Below are 25,405 nucleotides of genomic sequence, written 5' to 3' on the forward strand. Positions count from 1 at the left end.
GGTTCTCGATGAATCAGCCTCAGAGACTTCAGAGCCAGGAAGAACTCAACACCAAGGCCTAGAAGGGCTAGAGAATCATTCATTGTGACTTGAAGGATATCAATCATGTGGCCTTACGCCTCACTTGGGAAAGCAATATGTGTCTGCTTCACCTGAAACTCAGGAAAAGGCAACTTTTAAAAGCGGGTGAATTGTCACCTTTCTTTGGTCAGAAGAAAATGGACTGGTGGATCAATTTCTCATGCCAGGGAGAAAAGATGGTACCCAGGGGCTGAAGGACTTAATGGAAGGAATTGAATGGACCAGCACAAAAGGCGCTGGCAGGATTTTGGGACCCTCTAAAGTCGCTTTTAGTGTGACAATATATTCTGTAGAAATGTGATGTTACACTTTTTGCATACCTGTTTGTTTTTTAACTAAAAATATGAGAAAACTGTTTTTTTTCTTCAGTTCTATTGAGGTATAATTGACAAAATTATAAAATATTTTAAGTATTCAATGTGATAATATCCTATACACATATATTGTGAAAGGGTCCCCCCCATCACATTAATTCATCACCTCACATATTTACCCTTAAAAGTATTTTTTTTGGGTGAGAACACTGTAAGTTCTAGTCCCTTAGCAAATTTCAATTATACAATGTAGTGTTATCAACTGTAGTCACCTTGTTATGCATGAGTCCTCAGACTTTATTCATCTTATACCTGAAAGCTTTTACCTTTTTACCGACCTCTCCCTGTTTCCCCTACACCTCACCTCCTGGCAACCACTGTTCTACTCTCTGATTCTATGACTTTGACTTGAAAAAAAAGTTTTTTGAAATTTCACATATAAGCAATACTGTGCAGTATTTGTCTTTGTCTGGCTTATTTCATTTAGCATAATGCGCTCCATATTTGTCCATGTTGTTGCAAGTGACAGGATTTCTTTTTTTAAAAAGCTGAATAAGTATGCTGGGTGGCTCAGTCAGTTAAGCACCTGCTTTCAGTGCAGGTCATGATCTCAGGGTCTTGGGATTGAGCCCCCGCATCGGGCTCTCCTTTCAGTGGTGAGTCTGCTTCTCCCCTTCCCTCTGTGCTCTCTCTGGCTTTCACTCTCTCTTAAATAAATACTATCTTTTTAAAAAAACGAAAAGCTGAGTAATATTCCATTGTATGTAATATACACTGTATTTTCTTGATCCATTCACCTCTTGACAGACACTTAGGTTCTTTCCGTACCTTGGCTATTGTGAATAATGATGCAAAGAACATTGGAGTACAGATACCTCTTTGAGATAATGGTTTAGTTTCCTTTGAGTACATACCCCGAGGGGGTACTGCTGGATCATAAGTATTTTTATTTTATTTATTTATTTGACAGAAGACAGAGATCACAAGTAGGCACAGAGGCAGGCAGGAGAGAGGAGGAAGCAGGCTCCCTACTCAGCAGAGAGCCCGATGTGGGGCTCCATCCCAGGATCCTGGGATCATGACCAGAGCCGAAGGCAGAGGATTTAACCCACTGAGCCACCCAGGCGCCCTGTATTTTTATTTTTAATTACTTGAAAAAAACTCCATACTGTTGTTCATAGTGGTTGTACCAGTTTACATTCCCAACAAGAGTGTACAAGCATTCCCTTTTCTCCACATCCTTGCCAGTGTTTGTTATCTTTTATCTTTTTTTTCATAGCCATCCTAACATATGTGAGGTGATTTTTAATTGTGGTTTTGATTTGCATTTCCCTGATTAGTGATGCTGCGCACTTTTTAATGTACCCGAGGGTCATCTGGAAAAATGTCTATTCAGGTCCTTTGCCCATTTCAAAATTAGGTTACTTCCCTTTTTGCTTTTGAGTTGTATGAGTTCCCTGTATATTTTGGATACTAATCCCTTATTGGATATGTGGCTTGCAAATATTTTCTTTCATTCTGTAGTTTACCTTTTCGTTTTGTTGATGCTTGCTTTTGCTGAGCAGAAGATTTTTAGTTTGAGGTAGTCCCCCTTGCTTGTATTCACTTTTGTTGTCTTGGCTTTTGGTGTCAAATGAAAAAAGTCATTGCCAAAACCAATGTCAAGGAGCTTACCCACTATATTTTCTTCTAGGTGGTTTATGGTTTTAGTCTTATGTTCATCTTTAGGATTAAAGACCTTTTTTTCCCAGTTGATTTTTGTGTATGGTGTAAGATAATGGTCTAGTTTTATTGTTTTGCATGTGGCAATCCAGTTTTCTCAAAGTCATCTATGGAAGAGACCACCCTGTTCCCATTGTATGTTTGGCTCCTTTTTAAAAGTTTAATTGGCCGTATGTGTGGGTTTATTTCTGGGTTCTCTATTTTGTGTCATTGTGTCTGTGTTTATGCCAATACCATACTGTTTTAATTACTATAGCTTTGTAATATAGTTTGAAATCAGGAAGTGTGGTTTTGCAACTTTGTTCTCCTTTCTCAAGATTGCTTTGGATATTCGAGATCTTTTGTGATTTCATATAAATTTTAGGAATTTTTTTCTATTCTGTAAAAAATGCCATTGGAATTTTGATATGGAGTACACTGAATCTATAGATGGCTTTAGGCAGTAAGAACATTTTAACAATACTAATTCTTCTAGTCCATGAGCCTGGAATAGCTTTCTGTTTATTTGTATCTTCTTTATTTTCTTTCATCAATGTTTTATAGTTTTTGGTGTATGTTAGATTTATTCCTGTTTTTTATCCTTTTTGATGATATTGTAAATAAGATTTTCTTAATTTATTTTTTTGAATTAAATTTTATTTTTTTAAAGATTTTATTCATTTATTTGACAGAGAGAGAGAGACAGCAAGAGTGGGAATACAAGCAGGGGAAATGGGAGAGGGAGAAGCAGGCTTCCAGCTCAGCAGGGAGCTCGATCCCAGGACCCTGGGATCATTCCTGAGCCAAAGGCAGATGCTTAACACCTGAGCCACCCAGGCACCCCTGTTTTCTTAATTTCTCATAGTTTGTTGTTAGTGTATAGAAACACAACTGATTTTTGCATATTGATTTTACATCCTGCAATGTTACTGAATTTACTGATTAGTTCTAACAAGTTTATTTTGGTGGGGTTTTGGGGGTTTTTAAGTATAATTTCATGTCATCTGCAAATAGAGACAGTTTTACTTCTTCCTTTCCAATATGAATTCCTTTTATTTCTTTATCTTGCCTAATTGCCTTGTCTAGGATTTTCAGTACTACGTTGAATAAAAGTGATGAGTGTGGGCACCTTTGTCTTTTTCCTGATTTTAGAGGAAAAGCATTCAGATTTTCACTGTTCAGTATGATGTTAGCTATGGACTTGTCATATATGCCTTTATTATTTGAGGTACATTCTCTCTATACCCAGTTTGAGAATTTTTATCATGAAATGATATTGAATTTTATCAATGCTTTTTCTGCATCTACTGAGATTATTATATGATTTTTATCCTTCATTTTGTTAATGTGGTATATTCCACTGGTTTGTGGATGTTGACCTATCCTTGCATCCCTGGAATAAATCCCACTTGATCATGGTGTATCATCCTTTTAATGTACTGCTGAATTTGGTTTGTCGATATTCTGTTGATATTTTTGTATCTCTCTTCATCAGGGATATTGGTCTGAATTTTTCTTATACTGTCTTCTCTGGCTTTGGTACCAGGGTAAAGCTGGCTTCATAAAATAAGTTTGGAACTGTTCTGTCTTCTATTTTTGGAAGAGTTTGAGAAGGACTGGTGTTAATTTTCTTTAAATGTTTGGTAGAATTCATCAATGAAGACTTCTGGTCCTGGGGCTTTTTTTGTTAGAAGGTTTTTTTTTTTTTTTAAATTACCAATTCAATCTCTTTGCTAGTAATTGGTATATTCATATTTTCTATTTCTTCATGAATCAGCCTAGGTAGATTGCATGTTTATAGAAATGTATCCATTTCTTCTTAGGCTGTCCAGTTTGTTGCAAGACATTGTTCACAGTAGTCTGTTACGATCTTTTGTTCTTGTTATCATCTGTAATGTCTCCTCTTTCATTTATAATTTTATTTATTTGAGTCCTCTCTCTTTTTCTCTTGGTAAAGCTAGCTAAAGGCTTGTCTGTTTTGTTTATCTTTTCAAAAAACCAGCTCCTAGTTTCATTTTCTTTTGCCCTTTTTAGTCTCCATTTTGTTTATCTCTGCTCCGACCTTTGTTATTTTCTCCCTTCAACTAGCTTCAGGCTTAGTTTATTCTTTTTCCAGTGCCTCGAGGCATACAGTTAGGTTGTTTATTTGAGCCCTTTCTTGCTTTATTTTTTTTTATTTTTTTTTATTTGTCAGAGAGAGAGGGAGAGAGAGCGAGCGCAGGCAGACAGAATGGCAGGCAGGGGCAGAGGGAGAAGCAGGCTCCCTGCCGAGCAAGGAGCCCGATGCGGGACTCGATCCCAGGAAGCTGGGATCATGACCTGAGCCGAAGGCAGCTGCTTAACCAGCTGAGCCACCCAGGCGTCCCCCTTTCTTGCTTCTTAATGTAGGCCTTTATCGCTATGAACTTTCCTCCTAGAAGTGCTTTTGTTGCATCCCATAAGTTTTGCCATGGTGTATTTCCATTGTCATTTGTCTCGGGGTATTTTTTGATTTCTCTTTTGACTTATACTTTGGCCCATTGGTTATTCAGAAGCATGTTGTTTAATCTCCACATATTTGTGAATTTTCCAATTTTCTTCTTGTCATTGATTTGTAGTTTCCTGCCATTGTGGTCGGGAAAGATGCTTGATATGATTTTAATCTTTTTTAAAAAGATTTTATTTATTTACTTGAGACACACACACACACACACACACACACACACACACAGTGAGAGAGGGAACACAAGCAGGGGGAGTGGGAGAGGGAGAAGCAGGCTTCCCGGGGAGCAGGGAGCCCGAAGCGGGCCTCGATCCCAGGGATCCCTGGGATCATGACCTGAGCCGAAGGCAGGCGCTTAATGACTGAGCCACCCAGGTGCCCCTGATTTTAATCTTCTTAAACGTATTAAGACCTCTTTTGTGACTTAACACGTGATCAATGCCAGAAAATGTTCCATGTATGCTTGAGAAGAATGTGTACCCTGTTGCTGTTGTGTGGGTTGTTCTGTCAATGTCTTTTGATGCATCTGACCTAATGTTTCCTATTGATTTTCTTTAGGGATGATCTGTTATTGAAAATGGGTACAGAAACTTATTTATCTTGGTCAAATTCATGAACTCTGCTATTATATTTTAATGATGGTTTAAAAAATAATTTTCTTTTGAAATATAGATTGATAGGAAGTTGCAAAGATAACATAGAGAGGTCCTGTGTAGCCTCCATCAGTTTCCTCTAATGGCTACATTCTATGTAACTATAGCACAATATCAAACCTGGGAAACTTATTCGCACAAAGTGTGTGTGTAGTCTTGTGTGAGATTGCAAAATTATAAAATTGTCACTTGAGGAGATTCATAATCACCAGTGCCATCAAGATACAGAACTGTTCCATTACCACAAAGAATTCCTTTAGGCTGCCCCTTTAAAGTCACACTCTTTTATTTTTAATTTTGTTCTTCAATTAAAAAGACAATTTTGAAAGATTCAGACTTTCTCAGTTGTGCTAAGAAGCCAAAGGAATAGGATTTCTGGTGTGCCAACCCTTCAGCCAGAGAAAGAGGGCAACGAGATAAATGATGGAAGGCAACCACAGTGGGGGGAATTCCAAAGGGGAGAGCAGAAACTAGAGTGAGAGTTCCCTAATGGGTCTTGTTTCCTGGAGTGCAGGGCCTGTTTTACTACAAGGGAATATAAAAGACATAGGATACCAACAATGCCAGTAAGGCACTAGTTCTAATTTTAGTCACTTTATTCAGTCTGAACTCTAAACAGACGGTTTGCAATCTCTGTCTCCCTTTATGTTTAGCGTGTAAGCAAATTATTATTATTTTTTGTCCTCGCTCCTTGGTACTGACTGCGAAATATTTTTGGCATAATATGCTCAGGTTTTTCTGAATATCCATCTATTCATGAGTAAAATAAAAAAGTTTCTTGATCTCTTTTAGATAAAAAACGAGGAATCTAAGCTTTCCAACAGGAAGAGAGAGTGGGGGAGAGAGAGAGAGAATGTCTAGAATAAAAATTTATAGAAGCCAGGAAAAAAAAAAGCAAATAGTCCTTGAGTACATGGTTGAAAGACCCAGGACAAAAGAAACAAAAAATCCTGTAATCCCTAGAGGCCAATGTCCCAAAGAACTCCCAAAGGAGAGACTCTAATCTTCTCATGGAACCAAGCACAGGTATGAGTGTGGGGAAGAGTGAACCTTAGAGACTGGCCAGAGGAACTCTGAGAGAGATTTCAGAAAACAATAATCATGTCAGTTGGGCCTAGGTGAACTCTACTTCCACTTTGGGAGTGTGTGATGGGGAGTCATTCTACTTGTGAATGAAAAACATTCCCTCCTCCCCCAGCAATTTATGAAGTTGTGTTAGTTTGTCTTAGGTGACCCTAACCTCCTTTGCTGGTCCTCGGCAGCTGGATCCCCTTTGGGCATCCTGTACTGTCCTCACTACCATCTTTTATCCTTCAGTGCAAATAGATAGAAATCAACTCATCAGGTTGACCTCTATCAAAAGGTTTGAAGGACTTCTGCTCCTTATTAATGACATTTCAACTGCCAGCCAGAAATGGGAAGGATTTCTTGAGTGTGGGGGGCTCAAAATTTTCTTGAGACCCTGGAAATCATACTACTTCCCTCTTCCTACACGTTTAATGATAGTAGTAATTTTTATTGCATTACATCAGACTGAGTGAAAGGTGTGTTGAGAGGGTAAAGGGGTAAAAAGCGTGATTCTCAGATCACAGTCACAGAGAAAGACTTTGCCCTTTGGTTATGGAGGTTAAAGCAGCAAGGTACCAGAAGGACATCTTCCAACATAGCTTACAATAATGCCTGGCACTTTGCGAAGTCTGTTTCATGTACTTATTCATTTAACTCTTCAATATTTGTATGAGATAATATCGAATGAAACTGGTGTGAGATACTATTAGAGACAAACAGGCTCAGAGAGGTTAAGCAGCTTGCTAAGTGATCATGGGTAGAAAGACACTGGGTCCCTTGACACAAGAGTGAATTCCCTGAGCTACCATACCCTTTAGCAACTTACTCAGTTGGTGACTGTCTTTCCCCCAAAGCCTCCTTTCTATAGGGCCTGGCAGTGTGACCCCTTCAGCCTCATTACAGACCATTCTCGTCTTTTCCCAGCCTCTGAGTGCTGAAGCTCATGGCACCAGACTGTATCATTTTTAAAAAAATTTTTTTAAAATTTATTTTCAGCGTAACAGTATTCATTGTTTTTGCACCACACCCAGTACTCCATGCAATCCGTGCCCTCTCCAATACCCACCACCTGGTTCCCCCAACCTCCCACCCCCCGCCCCTTCAAAACCCTCAGATTGTTTTTCAGAGTCCATAGTCTCTCATGGTTCACCTCCCCTTCCAATTTCCCTCAACTCCCTTCTCCTCTCCATCTCCCCTTGTCCTCCATGCTATTTGTTATGCTCCACAAATAAGTGAAACCATATGATAATGGACTCTCTCTGCTTGACTTATTTCACTCAGCATAATCTCTTCCAGTCCCGTCCACGTTGCTACAAAAATTGGGTATTCATCCTTTCTGATGGAGGCATAATACTCCATAGTGTATATGGACCACATCTTCCTTATCCATTCGTCCGTTGAAGGGCATCTTGTTTCTTTCCACAGTTTGGTGACCGTAGGCCATTGCTGCTCTGAACATTGGGGTACAGGTGGCCCTTCTTTTCACTACATCTGTATCTTTGGGGTAAATACCCAGTAGTGCAATGGCAGGGTCCTAGGGAAGCTCTATTTTTAATTTCTTGAGGAATCTCCACACTGTTCTCCAAAGTGGCTGCACCAACTTGCATTCCCACCAACAGTGGAAGAGGGTTCCCCTTTCTCCACATCCCCTCCAACACATGTTGTTTCCTGTCTTGCTAATTTTGGCCATTCTAAGTGGTGTAAGGTGGTATCTCAATGTGGTTTTCATTTGAATCTCCCTGATGGCTAGTGATGATGAACATTTTTTCATGTATCTGATAGCCATTTGTATGTCTTCATTGGAGAAGTGTCTGTTCATATCTTTTGCCCATTTTTTGATATGACTGTCTGTTTTGTGTATGTTGAGTTTGCGGAGTTCTTTATAGATCCTGGATATCAACCTTTTGTCTGTACTGTCATTTGCAAATATCTTCTCCCATTCCGTGGGTTGCCTCTTTGTTTTCTCGACTGTTTCCTTTGCTGTGCAGAAGCTTTTGATCTTGATGAAGTCGCAAAAGTTCATTTTCGCTTTTGTTTCCTTTGCCTTTGGAGACGTATCTTGAAAGAAGTTGCTGTGGCTGATGTCAAAGAGGTTACTGCCTATATTCTCCTCTAGGATTCTGATGGATTCCTGTCTCACATTGAGGTCTTTTATCCATTTTGAGTTTATCTTTGTGTATGTTGTAAGAGAATGGTTGAATTTCATTCTTCTACATATAGCTGTCCAGTTTTCCCAGCACCATTTATTGAAGAAACTGTCTTTTTTCCACTGTATATTTTTTCCTGTTTTGTCAAAGATTATTTGACCATAGAGTTGAGAGTCCATATCTGGGCTCTCTACTCTGTTCCACTGGTCTGTGTGTCTGTTTTTATGCCGGTACATGCTCAGACTGTATCATTTACATCTACTCATGGCTGTAGTCCTCTCCTGGAATCTGGCTCATTCCCTTCATTTCTCAGTGATCTTGGTTCCTGACTCACTGTCTTTCTAGCACTATCCCTGTCACAGTTTTTGGCAATTTCAAAATACAGAGAGGTGAGCCTTCTAAAGCTTTGGCTTTATAGTTCCACAAATCTTCTTCTCCAACGCTTTCATCTTCCACTTTACCCCAGCCACAACCCCCCATGGTCATGCCTCGATAGACTTTTTTGTTACCAGTAACTGCAACCTCTTCTATTACCCCAACTTTGCATACCCCATTCTTTTGCCACCACCTCTTATTTTTCCAAGTCAATTCCTATAGGTCTACACTTCCTATATCCTACAATACCGGAACCCTCAATACATCAATCCTACTGCATATTTACTGTCCATTACCTTCTCTGTACTTGATCTCCTCTTTACCCAGCTTAAATCCAATAGAATAGCTCTCTTGCATACAACCTCGTCTCCTGTGCCCTTCTATGGCTTCAATATATTCTCATGGCAAAATGAAACCTGCATCCTCTATGCCTTTATTGGTGCGTCTGATAGGGCACAAACACACAGCCCACCTCCTACAACTGTCTCACAAGAGTGAGAAGAACCCTCTCATTTTAATTCATGACCATGAGTCTCAAGTGGATCCTTAATGCTCCCAGGAACCAAAATTCCCTAATCTGTTCTCTCTCCCACTCCCCTTAGTGATTATTTCATTCCTTCTTCTCTCTCCTCAAACCCCCAAATCCTTCATGCACACTCTCAGCCGATAACCTTATTTTCTACTTCACCAGGACAAACGAAGAATTAGAGAAGAACCCCTGGTGTAATGCCAACTTCTTAGGCTCTGCTTGCCTGTCTGTTGGCGTAGGTAACACACCCATGCTTCCAACTGGATTCTATCTCTCCCCCACTTCCACCCACCATCGTCATTTCCCCTCCCTATTACATAATTCCCACCAGCCTATAGGCACGTTCTTACTTCTCTAACTAATAAAAAAAAAAAAAAACCCATTCTTTCAACTCCCGTTCTTCTTCTTCTTCTTCTTTTTTTTTTTAAGATTTTATTTATTTATTTGACAGACACAGATTACAAGTAGGCAGAGAGGCAGGCAGAGAGAGAGGGAGAAGCAGGCTCCCTACCGAGCAGAGAGCCCGATGCGGGGCTTGATCCCAGGACCCCGGGATCACGACCTGAGCAGAAGGCAGAGGCCTTAACCCACTGAGCCACCCAGGCACCCCTCGACTCCCGTTCTTCTAATAGCTTCCCCTGTTTCTTTGTTCCCTCCTGCAACAAATTCCTTAAAATAACTGATTATACTTTCTGTCTCTAGTTCTTCTTCCACTCTCTCTCCAACTCCAGTCTGGCTTTCGTCCCCATCATTCCATCAAACTGTGCTTTTCTCGCTCTCCGGTGACCTTGGCATTGCTCTTTCCCAGGATCAATCCTCAGTCTTTATCTTGACCCATCAGTGCCATTTGCTCACTCAATCAATTGATCAGTCCTTTGCCTTGATGCAGTTTCTTTTCTTGGGTTCAAAATTCTGAACTCGGGGCACCTGGGTGGCTTAGTGGGTTAAAGCCTCTGCCTTCGGCTCATGTCATGATCCCAGGGTCCTGGGATAGAGCCCCACATCGGGCTCTCTGCTCTGCTGGGAGCCTGCTTCCTGCTCTCTCTCTCTCTGCCTGCCTCTCTGCCTACTTGAGATCTCTGTCAAATAAATAAAATAAAGAATCTTAAAAAAAAACCCAAAATTCTGAACTCTACAGGTTTTCCTCCTACTTCAGTGGTCACTGTCTTAGTTCAGGCTGCTATGATGGAAGACTGGGTGGAAGTATCTTACAGTTCTCAAATCTGGGAAGTCCAAGAAGGAGGTGCTGGCAGATTCTGTTTTGGTGAGGTCCCTCCTCCTGACTTGAAGACAGTGGCTGCGCTGCACACTCACTTAGCCTTTTCTTGGTGCCTGTGTGAGGTGAGAGATCTTTCTTTTCTTCTCCCACCCTCATGACCTCACCTAAACCTAATTATCTTCTAGAACCCCAACTCTGAATACCTTCATGTTTGGAGTCAGGGCTTTACCGTATGAATTTTGAGATTCATATTTATTCTGTAATAGTCACACTTTCTGAGCCTCCTTAGCTGATTTTTCCTGTTCTCTCAGACTTTTATAATGGTATGCCTCAGGGCATAGGCCTTGGTTCTTTTCTCTATCTATCTTCACTCCCTTGGTGCCTTTATTGGACCCCTGTGGCTTTAAACACCCGTCCATATACCTACCAACGACACCAAACTTTGCATTTTTTAGCTTAGACCTGTCCCCTTAACTCCAAATTTATACATCAAATCGTGTTTTCAGCATCTCTTTTTGGGTGTCTAGTGGACATTTATTTTCTGAGCACACATGGTGAAGTTAGAGCAATTGTTTTAATGTCCAGTCAGTCTTCTAATTCTTACATCTGTCGGGTTTTGCTTGGTTTTGATGGATTTTTCTTCTCATTACGGATCATATTTTCCTGCCTCTTTGTATGCTTCATATTCTTTGATTGGTTGCCAGACTTTGTGAATTTTATCTTGTTGGGTGCTGGATATTTTTGTAATTCTATAAATAGTCTAGAACGTTGTTCTGGGATTCTGTTAAGTTACTTGGAAACAGTTTGGTCCTTTTGGGTCTTGCTTTTAACATTTGTTAGATAGGACCAGAGCAGCATTTAATCTAGGAGCTAATTGTCTCCTACCCCTGAGGCAATACCCTTCTGTATCCACTACCTAATGCCCATGAATTCAGTCTGGCTGGTGGGATCAGGCACTCCCCCCTCCTCCCTCCCCCCACCTTGCTGATTGCCTGCTACCCTTCCATATAATCATGTCATACAGCTTTTTCCCTCTATCCTTGAATAGTTTTCTCACATATGGGTGAGAAAATCGTAGGGCTCTCCTGCAGATCTCTGGAGTTCTCTCTTTGTGGCCTTCTTGTCTCTGATCCTCAGTTCTGTGAACTTCAGGAGCCTTGGTCTCCCTGCACGTTTGGCTCAGCTTAGGGAGTCAGCTAAGTGCTACCTGGGTTTCTCCTTCCACTACCTCCGCTTGGAAACTCTCTCGAGGCAGTAACCTGGGGCAATCATAGGGCAATCTCTGTTCTTTGTTACTTGAAATTTAATATCTCGAGAACTATTGTTTCATATATTTGATGTTTTTGTTGTTGTTGCTGTTGTTTGTTTCAAGAAGGCAGGTAAATCTAATCCCTGTTACTCCATCCTGGCCCTAATATAATAGCGTCTAAAATTCAACATGTGCAAAAGGGACGTCCTTAGGTTTTTCATCAGATCTGCTCCTCTTGTAATCTTGACTTCTCTCTTTTTTCTTATTCAGCTATCTCCAATATTTATTTCATCAGGAAACCTACTGGCTCCACCTGCAAATTTTATCCATAATATGACTACTTTACATCCCTTCCCCTGCTACCACTTGGTCTGAGCTTCCATCAGTTCTTGCCTGGATTGCCATAATTGCTTCCTAACTGGTCCTCTTAATGCCCTTTCCCACTTGCAATCTAATCTCAATTCAGCAGCCAGAGTGAGCCTTTGAAAACAGAAGCTCACATTTTTCTGTGTTGGCTGCCTCTGCAATTTCCTAATGAATCAAGCATCTTCTTGCCTCAGGACCTTTGCACTGGCTGTTTCCTCTTCCAGGGACACCTTTTCCTAGAGCTCTGAATATCTAACTTCCTTCCGTCTTTGCCAAATGTCCACCTACTCAATGAAGTTACCCCTTTGAAATTTTTTTGAAATTAAAGAATATTTTAATAGAGCTTCATCTCTCTATTTTTTGACGAGATAAATCATCTACATGACTCAAAATTTGAAAGATCAAAAGAGCATAGAGTGATAACTTTTCTTCTTTCTCCTGCCCTCTCCTAGAAACCATCATTGTTTCTTGTATATCTTTCCAGCAATATTTTATGCCTATAAGAGCAATGAATACCCTCTCCTCCTTTTTATACAAATAGTAGTATTTTATACACAGTGTCCTGCTTTTTATGTTTTTCAATTAAAGATTGAATGGCTACATTGTATTCCATAATATACTTGCAACTTTGGTACTAGACATTTCAGAATTTAGGATTCTAATACTTCGCTATCATAAGCAATGCTTCGGTAACTAACCTTGTACCTGTGTCATTTATCTCATAGGTGCGACTGTGAGAAAAATTTCTAGAAGTGGAATTGCTGGGTCAGAGGCATGTGTATTTGTGGTTTTGATTTTCATGTTGCCAAATTGGTCCTTAAAGAGTTTGTACCATTCACTTTCCAACAGGTAACTCATGACTGTCTTCTCTACATCTTCACCAAGAGAGTATATTGTCATTGTCAATCTTACAGCTAAAAAGTTGGTGTCTTCTTTTTTTTAAGATTTTATTTATTTATTTGACAGAGAGAGAGATCACAAGTAGGCAGAGAAGCAGGCAGAGAGAGAGAGGGGAACCAGGCTCCCCGCTGAGCAGAGAGCCGGATGCGGGGCTCGATCCCAGGACCCTGAGATCATGACCTGAGCCCAAGGCAGAGGCTTAATCCATTGAGCCACCCAGGCACCACAAGATGGTGTCTTAATTTAAGTTTTTTTTTTTTTCCTATGCGTTAGCTTAAGCCCCAGAGCTTAACCTTAATTTGTATTTTCTTTTCTGATGTCTATTCACAAGACATTGGTTTCAGCATTATTATTACTATTATTTAAGATTTTATTGATTTATTTGAGAAAGAGACACAGCGAGAGAGGGAACACAAGCAGGGGGAGTAGGAGAGGGAGAAACAGGCTTCCTGCTGAAAGTGGGTCTCAATCCCAAGACACTGGGATCATGACCTGAGCCGAAGGCAGATGCTTAATGACTGAGCCACCCAGGCTCCCCTCAGCCTTATTATTATTATTATTTTTTATTCTGGCACACTTGAAGGATAAGCCGCACAGGAATTTGGAGGAGGGGAGCCGGAACCAGGAGGATCAGAGCAGTCCCTTTAATGACTACAATAAGGGACAAAGAACTTAGAATCTTAACTTTGCTAGGAACCTTAGAAATAGTTCAGTATTTTCATTTTCGTTTCAGGTTTTATTCTCACCACTTCTGGCTCCTCCACCCACTCCATTCCAGTCTCCACTGGAATCCTGGAGGGGCTTCCCTTCTGAAAAATACTGAATTCCTGAAATCAGTGTGTGCTCCTCAAACACACTGCATACCACTAGTGGATACTTTTGTGTAGATTATACCAGAAGTCGTTTCCCGGTCATTTCTGCCACGGCCGCAATCCTGAAGTCCGCAATCCTGACATCTCAAGTGCTCTTAAAAGCTGAGAGTGTTCTAATCAGGCACCAAAAGTTGCTTCGTGGCAAAACCTGACCCAACGGCTAGCTATTTAGAATCTTATCTATCTCATACACTGTGAATATTCAAATGTTTTGCAGAAGAATTATCCCTCTGCTTTGTTGCCCTAGAGTGCTGCCCTAGACCCCGCCGGTGGACAGTAGGTAATAGACCGTATGTTACATTTCTGAAACCTGTAAGATCTTGATTCTGAAAGGCACTTGGCCCGGAGGGTGTCAGATAAGGGATTGTGGACCTGCATTTGGACTTAAAAATTCTCAGTCCTTGGGAAGGCTTTAACTCTGCACAGTCTTTTGATTTTTTTCTTTGTTTTTATTTTTTAATTTTAATTTTTTAGTAGATTTTATTTATTTATTTGACACAGAGAGAGAGGGAGATCACAAGTAGGCAGAGAGGCAGGCAGAGAGAGAGGGGAAAGCAGGCTTCCCACTGAGCAGAGAGCCCAATGTGGGGTTCCATCCCAGGACCCTGAGATCATGACCTGAGCTGAAGGCAGAGGCTTAAACCACTGAGCCACCCAGGTGCCCCTATTTTTTATTATTTTAAAAAGATTTTATTTATTTATTTGTTTGTTCGTTTAGAGAAAGAGCATGAGCAGGGGGAGGGGCAGAGGGAGAGACAGAGTCCCTAGCAGACTCTAGGCTGAGCGCAAAGCTGATGTGGGACTCAATCTCAAGACCCTGAGATTATGACCTGAGCTGAAACCAAGAGTCTGGTGGTCAACCGACTGAGCCACCAGGTGCCCCTGCATTGGTCTTTTTTAAATTCAGGCCTGTGTATGTCAGTTCAGGTGAAGTTGTTCAAATAAGTCTAGAAGAGAAGAGTCAGTTGTGCAATAACATCATGGTAATATTCTATTATAAACACTTACAATGCTTATCCCAAGTTTCGGGTCCTTCTCTGACCTTTAAATGTGTCTTAAGTAATACAAATTATTTGAAAATATTGTTAATCTTTCAATTGAGAAACAAAAATTTCATACCACTCCTCTCTTCTGAAATATTTAGGGGGCCCCTGACTGGTTCAGTCAGTGGAACGTGTGGCTCTTGATCTCAGGGTTGTGAGTTCGAGCCCCACCCTGGGGGAGAGATTACTTAAGTAAAGTCCTTAAAAAAGAGAGAGAAATATTTAGAGATTGGAAAGTGAGCTTTTAAATAAACCTGTTATATTTGGAACTACTTTTATGGGAAAATCAGGATTTTCTTCATATCATACAATCAAAACAAAATTAGAAATAAATTGTTATTGGGGCACCTGGGTGGCTCAGTCAGTTGGGCATCTGCCTTTGGCTCAGGTCATGATCCCTCTGACCCTTACCCCACTCTCGTGGTCTCTGTCAAATTTTAAAAAATCTTAATTGTAAATGTGTGCATAAACTTTTTTGTTCTCATTTCCTTTCTAAGCATTTTCTTTTTTTTTAGGTAGGCTCCACACCCAATGTGGAGCCCGATGCAGGGCTTGAACTTACAACCCTGAGGTCAAGACCAGAGCTGAAATCAACAATCAGATGCTTAACTGACTGGGCCACGCAGGCTCCCCTGCCTTCCTAAGTATTTTGAATATAATCTTATTAAATATTTTTATATTGATTAAATACTACTTTTAACTCATTTCGCACACTGGAACTTCTCATAAAATTTTATTTGGAAAGAGTTTCAATTATCCAATGGTACAAAAACGGAAGAGAACGATGATAAGTAGAGATTGTGGAATATATCTTCTGTAAATCTTGTAGGAAAGAAAGGTGACTTTTGGGTCGTTTTGGGTGAAGAACAGTGACGGGGTTATAGAAAAGAGCATTTATTTCACACGGTGTCTTTCTGCATCAGTGATTTTAATATGGATTCTTAGTGGTTATCAATGATGGGTCAGATGATTTTTTATTTTTATTTTTTTATGCACTGCTCTTTGGATTCTGACCCAGTGAATTCTGGGCTCAGCCCTCCCCCTCCATCTCCTTCTTGATCCAGTCCACATAGTTGAGTAACTTGGTGTAGAAGCCGTAGCCCCTGCTACAGCCAATGCCCCAGGAGATGATGCCCGTGGCCACCCAGCGATCACTGTTCTCATCCTTCACTGCAAAGACCCCTCCACTATCCCCCTGACAGGCGTCCTGCTTTAGAGACGGGTCTCCAGCACAGAACATGTTCTGAGAAAACACATCCTTCCTCTTATTTTTCCGGAGCCAGTTCTCACATGACTCCCGCTTAGCTACGGGCAGACGGATAAACTTGAGGTCATAGGAAAGCCTCTCCTCCATTATCCCAAAGCCACTGACGTAGCCCATGAGGCCCCTGTCATAGAAGGTCTCGTTGTCGGGAAGGCAGATGGGGAGGAGGTTGGGGCCCAGGGTGACACTATTTTCCAGCTCTAAGAGGGCGATGTCCCCCTCAAAATTGTTAGACTCATCCTGGCGGTAGTCTGGATGGATACTGACTCTGCGGACAGGGTGGTTTCCTAGCTTTGTGATCTCTTCCACGTCTACGTGGCCCAGGAACACGTCCACAGTGGCATTGCCTTCCTTGTCATGGTCCTTGGGGTAGAGGGTATGAGCAGCTGTGAGGATCCAGCGGTCGCCCAGCAGGGCTCCACCCCCTCGCCCGTAGATGTTGGTGAAGGCCTGCCAGGGGAAGTTGCCCAGCTTGGCTTTTTGCCCTCCAATGATGCGCTGCTTCTGTTCCACAGGGTGGACGGGTTTCCCACACACTGGAGAGAGAGACAGGGAAGGCAAGGATGAGTCAGGCCAGGCCCACCTTCTTCCCTTCTGAGGTCAATTAGTTCCCCCTATAGCCTGTCTTTTGGCTCTGGGCTCTTTCCTCTTTCTCCTCCCATTCTCACAAATCCCTGCCTTTGGCCTCTAGTCAACCTCTTCTTGTTTATTTCTTCCTGGGGGTTTTCTTGCTCTTTTAATTCCCTGACTTCCCATCTGCTCAGTGGGAAAGCAGGAATATCAGGACCCAGTCTGATTCTCTGGGTTCCTTTCTCCCTTTCTCCTGGAATATCTCCTTCCCTCTTCCCCTCACTCCTTTTGTCTTTTTTTGACCTCAGGCTGGAGTGCCTCTCCATTCACTTTGTCTCCATTCTCTGTGCGTGCTTTTCCTGAGGTCCTGCAGGGCTGCAAAAGGCACTGGGGATGGCCCCAGAGGGCTTCCACTCACCTGGCAAACACCGAGGAATCTTTGATCCTTCCCATTCATTCTTCCAAATGCCCTCCGCGGTGCAGGTATAGGCCCCTGAGGGAGGAGGGGGCTACGATCAGGCTGGGAGGTGGCAGACAGGGAAACCAGGTCTCAGAGGCCAACGAGCACTGAATGAGCAGGACGGGGAGATGGGAGATTCGGAACCAACACGGACGAGGATCAAACGGAAAGGTTCAGATAACGTAAGGGTGGAATATGGGAAGTGTTGAGAGGCTCCCTACATATATTTTTGTTTTAATGTTCAGTGTAAAAAATCAGAACACTTAACTCCATGTTTGATGTCATTCCTGTTTGTGAAAATAGACATAAGAACTGGAAGGAATGTATGAAGATCTTATCAGTGATTGCATCTTGGTAGTGGGATGGTAGGGGATAATGGCTGCTACCTGTTCTGATTGCTGACCGTCCACCATGCTTGTCGCTAAGCCCTTTATCTACATTATCTCATTGAAGTACCACGGTGACACTTTCAGGAATTTTTTTTGGATGAGGAAACTGAGCTTAAATAATTTGCACAGGGTCACGTAACTTCTAAGTTCCAGAACCAAGATGCAAACTGAAGATGGTCTGTCTTCAAAGCCATAAAGAATACCATATAATCTATATGTATGATTTTTTTCTTTTTTCCTCTGGATGTTTCAAACCTACAAAGCATGTGATTTATCTCATTTTAAAGAAAAATTTTGAAGATGCATTTGAGAGTCATTTAGTAAACCTGAAGGCAAAAAATCACAACATAGTAGCTTGGGGGTTCTGTGGGGAGAGTGCTGGGGGGAGTCCCACTGACATAGCAGTAGTGTGGTTGTGGCAGTTGTGGTAGTAATGATGGTGGCGACAACAGGGGTGGTGGGGGGTGGTAATGGTGGTGGCTCTGTTGGGAGCAGGTGGAGGTGGGGATAATGATGGTGCTTGCAGGCGTGGCAGTAGTAATGGCCATGGCCGTGGTGAGGGGGAGCTGACTGTGAGATTTAAGACTTTCTTTGAATCAGCTCAGGCACCTCCTTCACCCTACTAGATGCCTCCTGGCCCTGTACTCCCTGTACTTCAGGCTCCTGAAGCCACTGTCCTGGGCAGATACCTCAATATACATCCCCCAGGCATTATGTTGGGAAAATCTCAGATGCCCTGAGAAGACGGAAGGGAGAAGGCTGCCATTTGTGTGGGCCCCTACCTCGCACAGTCTCGCTGATTCCGCCTCTGGTATGCATCTTGTAATACGGCTCCTGGCAGGAGTACTGGATACGGGCCTGGTAGGTGTTCACCCCCTTTGTGGTGGTATAACTGAAGGCCCCGTTAGTCAGGCTTTGGGGTGGCCCACAGTCCTTGACTTGAAGAGAACACAGGGCCGTATGAGATCTGAGAGTGACGGTACGGGAACATCAGTGGGAAGAACTTGAGTTTTCTGCCCACAGAACAGGCTGAGAACCTTAGGGAAATGTGGTCAGTTGGCAGGGGGTGGTGCAGTGCTTGTGAAGGATTGGAATAGATGGAGTGAAATTCAGTTCTGGGTAAAGCCGACCAATACTGCAGAGATGAGGGCTGACTGGTTCCCGAGGTGGGCCATAGGCTTCAAGGGACAAGTGAGGGGAAGGGTGTTTTGGGAGGCTCTCCCTTTCACAGCCTAGGTCTCCATGGCTGGGGTAGGGTGGGGGCTCCCGAGGGGCAGACACTTGCTGAGTTGTGACTTACTCTTGCACCTGGGCATGGCACGATGCCAGGTGCCATCATCCTGACAGACAGCTGTGAAGGAGAGCAGCACTTGGTCTCCCTGTTCGAGAAGAGGTAGACAGAGACAGAGGTGCCATTAGTGCAAGGAGGCCCTGTGGTTCCCTTCCTGCCTTTCGCACCCTGGAGCAGCCGAGAATGCAAGGCTATCTCTCAGGCTCTCAGACCTCAGCACCCCTGTGGACATGGCTCCTTCGTTCTTCTCAGACCACAGTTGCAGATGGGGGCACTGAGTCATGCAGCGGAAATTCAGAGCAAGGGCTGATTGTCAGACCGGATCATCCACTCTCCAGACTCTTGGCTGCTTCCACTATCGTTCAGTGGATGCCCACGATTTTATTTTGTTTTACTTTATTTTACATAGGCTCCACACCCTACGTGGGGTTCGAACTCATGACTCTAAGATGTAGACTCGCATGCTCTACAGACTGAGACAGTCAGGTGCCCCTGAACTCCACAGTTTTAAATTAAAAAAAAACAAAAAAACAAAACAAGCTTGGTAGCCCCAGGGGTCACTCCAATTGTATGTTTTTTTGTTTGTTTGTTTGTTTTTTTAGTTAACCAGCTTTTGTGAGATTAACCAACGAAACCATGGTGCTTCCTGAGCCTGCAAAGCTGAGGACAGGGCGGTGGGCCCAAGGTGACAACACCATGGTGCCTAAAGAAGTCCTCGGGGCACGAGGTAGGAGATGTGGTTCTAGTCCCTTCTGTACAAAAGCACCATGATGTTGAGGGAGTCACTCTTTGTACTCCACCCTGCCTTTCATTTCCCACATCCGACTGTTACTAGGTTAGGCCAGTAGTTTATAAACTTGGCTGCACATCAGAATCACCTGGGTAGGGGCGCCTGGGTGGCTCAGTGGGTTAAGCCTCTGCCTTCGGCTCAGGTCATGATCTCAGGGTCCTGGGATCGAGCACCGCATCGGGCTCTCTGCTCAGTGGGGAGCCTGGTTCCCCCCCTCTCTCTGCCTGCTGCTCTCCCTACTTGTGATCTCTCTCTCTCTGTCAAATAAATAAATAAAATCTTAAAAAAAAAAAAAAAAGAATCACCTGGGTAGTTGTAAGTAATCCTAGGGGCACTCCAGACCAACCGAATCAGTCTCTTGGAGAGGACCCAGGTATCAGGGTTTTTTAAAAAATTCGAAGTGTTTTCAATGTGCGGTCAAGTTTGAGAGCAGGTAGACCAGGTGACCGGTCCTCCAGCTCAAACACGTGTGAAGCCAGCTGGGACGGAGCCTAAGTCTGATGATGGACCTACCCACCTGAAATGCTCCTAGAGGGCTGGGTTCACTCTCCCCCATCGGCCTTGGACTCTTACCTCCACGAGCTGGTAGCCTTGCTGGCAGGTGGCAATGAAGTAGTCCCGGAACTGGTATTGAGGCTGTAGGTCCTGGATGATGGTAAACTCGTCTAGGGTCTGGGGTTGGGGGCACTTGATGACTGTTGGGGAGACCAGAGCACATGTTTATTTCAGAGCTGCTGTCCTCCTTTCAACCCTCCTGATTCGGTCCCGTGGCTGGCCGGTGAGAGAGGCCACCAGGCAACCTTACTCTCGGTGGTGTAATGCAGCTTCCAGCCTCGGCTGTCCCCCGAGTCATCGGTGAAGAACAGCAGGTCCACCGCATTGCTGTTGCTGTCAAAGTCAGCGGGTCTTTGGTTCCCACAGAACTCGCCAATGTTCCTCCCGTTGGCATAGATCTGGTGGGGAAAGGGGAAGGGGTGGGGGACATCTCTCCAACTCAGACATTTCCCCACTGGGCCAGGATGGTGGTGGTGGTGGTAATTCTGCTTTGTGTGCATGTTCTCAGCTGGAGGAGAAGAGGAATCCCTGGGACCCCCTTGCCGCGCCTGCCCATGAGGGAGCTCGGCCATTCCTGTCCCAGTTGGCCAGAGGATCTAGTGGGAAGTGAGGATGAGGGGAGGGGGAAGGGGAGGCAGGGATGCTCTCAGGGAGCGGGATGGCTGTACCTGCAGCTGGTCGTAGGGGCAGTGTACTTGCTGGTGGTCATCTATTTCAAAAGGCTCCAGGAACTTGAGGTGGAGGGTGAGGCCGCGCTCCACGCGGATGCTGTAGTTACAGCGCAGGTCGGGAGGGTAGGGCTGGGGGTACTCCAGGCTGGCCACGTATCCCGATGGCTCTGTGTACAGCTCGCTGCTGCACTCAGCTGGGGGAACAGAGCCAGGCGGGGGTCACGGGGTCTCTCTGGCTGGCCCCGCACACCCTTGCTTGCTCCCTGCCTCACTCCCGTGGTGCCCCAAGCTCACCCTGGCAGGAATGCCTGTCCTCCTGAAGCTCGTAGCCCGGGTGGCAGGAACAGAAGTAGCCACCGACGTAGTTGTGACACAGGTGCTGGCACTGGGGCTGGAGAGTCTCCTCAGCTGAGTTGCTCTGGGAAGCACATTCATCGAGGTCTGGAAGACATTCCAGAAGGAAGGGCTAAATTCCTGCCTGCAGGGACTTCTGTCAGGGCTCTGCTCTCAGAGAGGTTAATCCCAGTGGCCTAAAGACCAAATCATCTCCTGGCCACCTGGAACTCCAGGCCTCTCTCTCTCTCTCTCTTTTTTTTTTGGGGGGGGGGGGGGGCGTTGGAAGGAAGAGAGGTAGAGGGAGAGAGAGAGAGAGAGAGAATCTTAAGCAGGCTCCAGTGCAGAGCCTGACACGGGGGTCAATCTCATGACCCTGAGATCATGACCTGAAGTGAAACCAAGAGTCAGACATTTAGCTGACTGAGCCATGCAGGTGCCCCACTTTCTGGCCACTCTAAGGCTTTCTGGGAACTGCCCCATGGTGGCAGAACCCAGGTTGGCAGGCCTCTCCTGGAAAAAGCTCTCTTGAGGGGAAGAATAAGGAAGGATGGGCTTCCTGCTTCAATGGATTCAAGATTCCCCCTTTCTGGTCCCTACACAACATGCCTAAGGCCAGAAAAAAAGGGACCCAGGGGCCACTCACCCACAGCTTGGTAGTAGGCCAGGAAGCCCTTATAGAACATAATGGTGCCATTCTCCTCATTGGAGAAGTCCGTGTGGAAGGTCAGCAGCATCTTGTTCCCTTGAGACATAAATTCCTTTCCTTCTGGGAGGTTGCCCAGTGGAGAACCCAGCTGCCCACAGAACCTCCCCAGCGTTTTCTTGTCAGCAGAGATCTGGTGGAGAAAGGACAAGAGGTGGGAAGAAGAGTGGTTGAGGAGACACATCCTGTGTGGAAGGTCAGTCAAAGTCCTCCTTTGGTCCCAAAGAGTGAGTGGTGTCCCCCACTGCTGGACCGGCCGCCATCAGGTCTCCACCCATGGGGCTCTGGCTGTTGTAAACTTTCCCTCCATGACTCGTTTTCTTTTTGTTCCCCTGGTGACTTTCATCTGCTCCTCTGAGTCTTCAGTGGCTAATTCCTGGCATGTTATCCTGTGCCCAGTACATCGCCCCTTCCCTGTTCTCTGTCCCCTGGCATGTTTTAGACCTTTCTTCGTCTCCGCCAGCTCCCGGGCTCATCTTCCGCTGGAATCCTGGCTGTCTCCACAGGCCTTTAGCCTCCCTTTATCCCTGGAGCCCAGAGCGGTCTGCTTTATTTTCTGTCCACTTATCGCCCCTCACCTTATGCAAACCATTCATGTCCTGCCGTGCCTCCTGATACAGCTGAGCGGGAGCCTCTCCAGCCTCCACACAGGCCAGCATCACCGAGCTTCTCTTACCTCTTTCTTCACAGGTTCTTTAACCCCTCAGAAGTGGCAGACGTCCTGTCCCCACCCCATCCCTCACCATCCCCGCCACCAAGACCCCCCCTACCCAACCCTGCAAACTTCTCTGGTCCTCGGGCTAGAAGACAGATTGTTTTCGTGATATTCTGTCATAATGTCCAGAGGGTCTCTGGGGGACGGTATTTACTGCATGTATGTGTGGACTCTACTTAAATCCTGAATCTCGAATCTCATTTTCGCTGATACAGAAAGTTGAGACCGGGAAGGCATACTTGACTGTTACACAGCAGGGGACTGAGCCCATGACCTTGCTGAGGCTTATGCTTGAGCTAACACCCCTCATGGTTCTCTTCGCTGTGTTCCTGTTTAGGAAGGCAGTCATGGTGACATTCTACATGGAAACAGGGAAACTGAGGCACAATAGTTTTCCAAAGACTCCCAGCAAGTCAGCCGTTGGGGAAGGTTTTTCTGACTCCTATAGACAGTAAATTTCCTGGAAGTGGGGCCTGTGCATTCCCCACTCTGTGCTTCTCCCTTCAGTGCTCCCTGAGGGCCTATAAACCCAGGGGACGCACCATCCGCAGTGTCATCAGACTGTCCGAACTCCACTTGGCCATTAGCCCTTGTGGGGCTGCGGCTGTGCCTGTGTCCATGGGTGGGGAATGCTATTCGGGGTGATTAGAGCACAAGTCCTCGGTTTCCAGAGACACCCAGCTCTCCCTCTGCCCTCCCAACCTGATCCCCTACCTTGACATAGTCATACAAACAGCCTTCAGAAGGTTCCAGGTCAAACTGCCAGAAGACGAGCTTCACCCTGAATCCTGTGGGCACTGTGATCACAGTGGTTCTCTCAAAGTTGCTGGGGTAAGGCTTGGGGTACAGAGGAGAAGTCACCTCCCCAAAGAGCTTCTGTGAAACGGGGATGGAGCCTCCCACACAGCAGAACAGGACGGGCCCCAGGAGATATAAGAGCCACCTGCCAACAAGAAAGCGGGTGTCCAGTGGGGGTGTGTGGCACTCCTGCCATTTGGGCAGTGACTGGGCTGGGGGTTGGGATGGTCATACTGCTCGGCATTTTCCTCTCTGGCCATTCCAGGCCTCGTAGCGATGTTCTAGGTGGGGGTGGGGAAGAGGAGAGGCTGGTCTCCTGCAGCCACTGCATTGGGTGGTTCCTCCCCCTGGGGCAATGTCCAGTCTAGAGGTCATCATCCTCCCTGTACCTCCCTCCCCATCCTCCTTCCCTGCCCTTTCCCCCCACTCCCCTCCTCTTCTCGGAATAGGGCTGGCTTGGGACCAGTTAATGGAGGGCGAGGGTTTCCAGTCATGGCTCTCTGATGGGGCTCCCAAAGGCTCAGCAAAGGCCTCTGGGAGAAACGGCCTATGGAATATGGGGTCATGCACAGAGCACACCCCTCCGGGGCACAGTGGATCCCTTCACCTTGCTGCTCCCCTGCCATGAGCTGGGAGGAGGAAGGGAACATGGCCATTGCCTCGCAGGTCTAAGTTCTCCTCCTCAGGACGAGGGATGGGGGGGTTTGTGTTTGCGTGTGCAAGCGTGTGGCTGCGGGAATAGGTAAGGTATGTGGGGAGGGAGGGGTGTTTCCGTCTCCCTGAATGAATTTGGGAGCAGGGTTGCCTCCCTTGCCCAGGATTCTCTCCTCTGGCTTCTCCCTCCCTCCCGGGGCCCCATCAGCCTTACTCACATTTCTCAAGGCCTGTTTTTGGATCCTGGACTCTCCTGGCCGCGTCTTCATCCACTCTGTGTTGAGGAGAGAGCGGTCATGCAGGGGAGGCAAGGGGGAGGGAATGATTGTGGAGGGGAAGGAGGGGACCATTCCGGGAGGAATGTTGTAGGGAATGAATTATTTGCATAAACAAAACAGAAAAAAAAAAAAAAGAGAGAGAACCGTCTGTTTCAAGTTTATTGTAGTTTTGGTTTTGAAATCCCCGATGGTGGGGCCACCTGCTGGCCTGTCTGGGGAAGGGCTAAGGAGACAGCCCGAATTTTCAGAATGGAGGAGACTTTGGTAGGAAGCCCAGACTTACTGGCTTCTAAATCTGATCTGTATTCTCCCTTTCTTCCGGGACTGCTGCTGTCTTTACGGGGTTCTGATGCCAAAGACAATAGAAATCGCAATTGAGGAGGGGACTCTCTTTTCTGCAGTGCCCTGTTCCACTAACCTGGTTCTTCCTGCCCTTGGTCACCCAGGAATGGGTTTTAATGCCCAGGGTAGTGTGACAGGAACCAAGGGCAGAGAGGGCATGGCAGGAGCAGACAGAAGAGAACGGAGTCTGGTTGCACTGGGGGCCCAGCCTACTTTCCCCATGAATGACCCTAAACATGGAACATGGATTCCTATGTCAGGGTGAAAGCTACAGCAGGACTTGGGTCTGTGTTAAGACCCTTCCTCCTCACTTCAGTGAACTCAGACCTGCCAGTGAACTTGGCTCTTAGAGAGGCAAGGGAAGCTGAGTGAGGGTAGAGACATCCTCTTCTTCTCCGCATCTGGTCAAGTGTTTGAACCCTTGAGTGTCATGGCTGGCCAGGGCTAGGCAGACAATGTGGCTGTGGACCCACAGTGACTTGGTCTTTTCTGAGAGAAAGCCAGGGCTCTGGGAGGGTGCCTCCTGTGCCCCAAGCCAGAGTCTCCCAATTCATAAAGTCTGCTCTCTGTGGAAGCCTTTCTTCCTTAAT

At 45.2% G+C, this 25,405-nt stretch overlaps 1 protein-coding gene across 1 annotated transcript; it reads right to left on the bottom strand.

The window, feature by feature from the left end:
• Window positions 1-15,910: 15,910 nt before the first annotated feature.
• On the bottom strand, window positions 15,911-24,603 carry LOC111159719 (complement C1r). The gene is made up of 11 exons (XM_022522284.1): window positions 24,414-24,603; window positions 23,458-23,686; window positions 21,969-22,161; window positions 21,284-21,430; window positions 20,987-21,183; window positions 20,569-20,716; window positions 20,337-20,458; window positions 18,983-19,061; window positions 18,465-18,620; window positions 17,252-17,326; window positions 15,911-16,799 (listed from the first exon to the last, which is right to left on the bottom strand). Coding segments are annotated over exons 1-11 (2,118 nt in total). The 5' UTR covers window positions 24,416-24,603; the 3' UTR covers window positions 15,911-16,029.
• Between the last annotated feature and the right edge of the window lie 802 nt (window positions 24,604-25,405).

Source organism: Enhydra lutris, unplaced genomic scaffold (assembly GCF_002288905.1).
Source record: "Enhydra lutris kenyoni isolate GAN:26980312 unplaced genomic scaffold, ASM228890v2 scaffoldscaffold69, whole genome shotgun sequence".
NCBI lineage: Eukaryota > Metazoa > Chordata > Mammalia > Carnivora > Mustelidae > Enhydra > Enhydra lutris.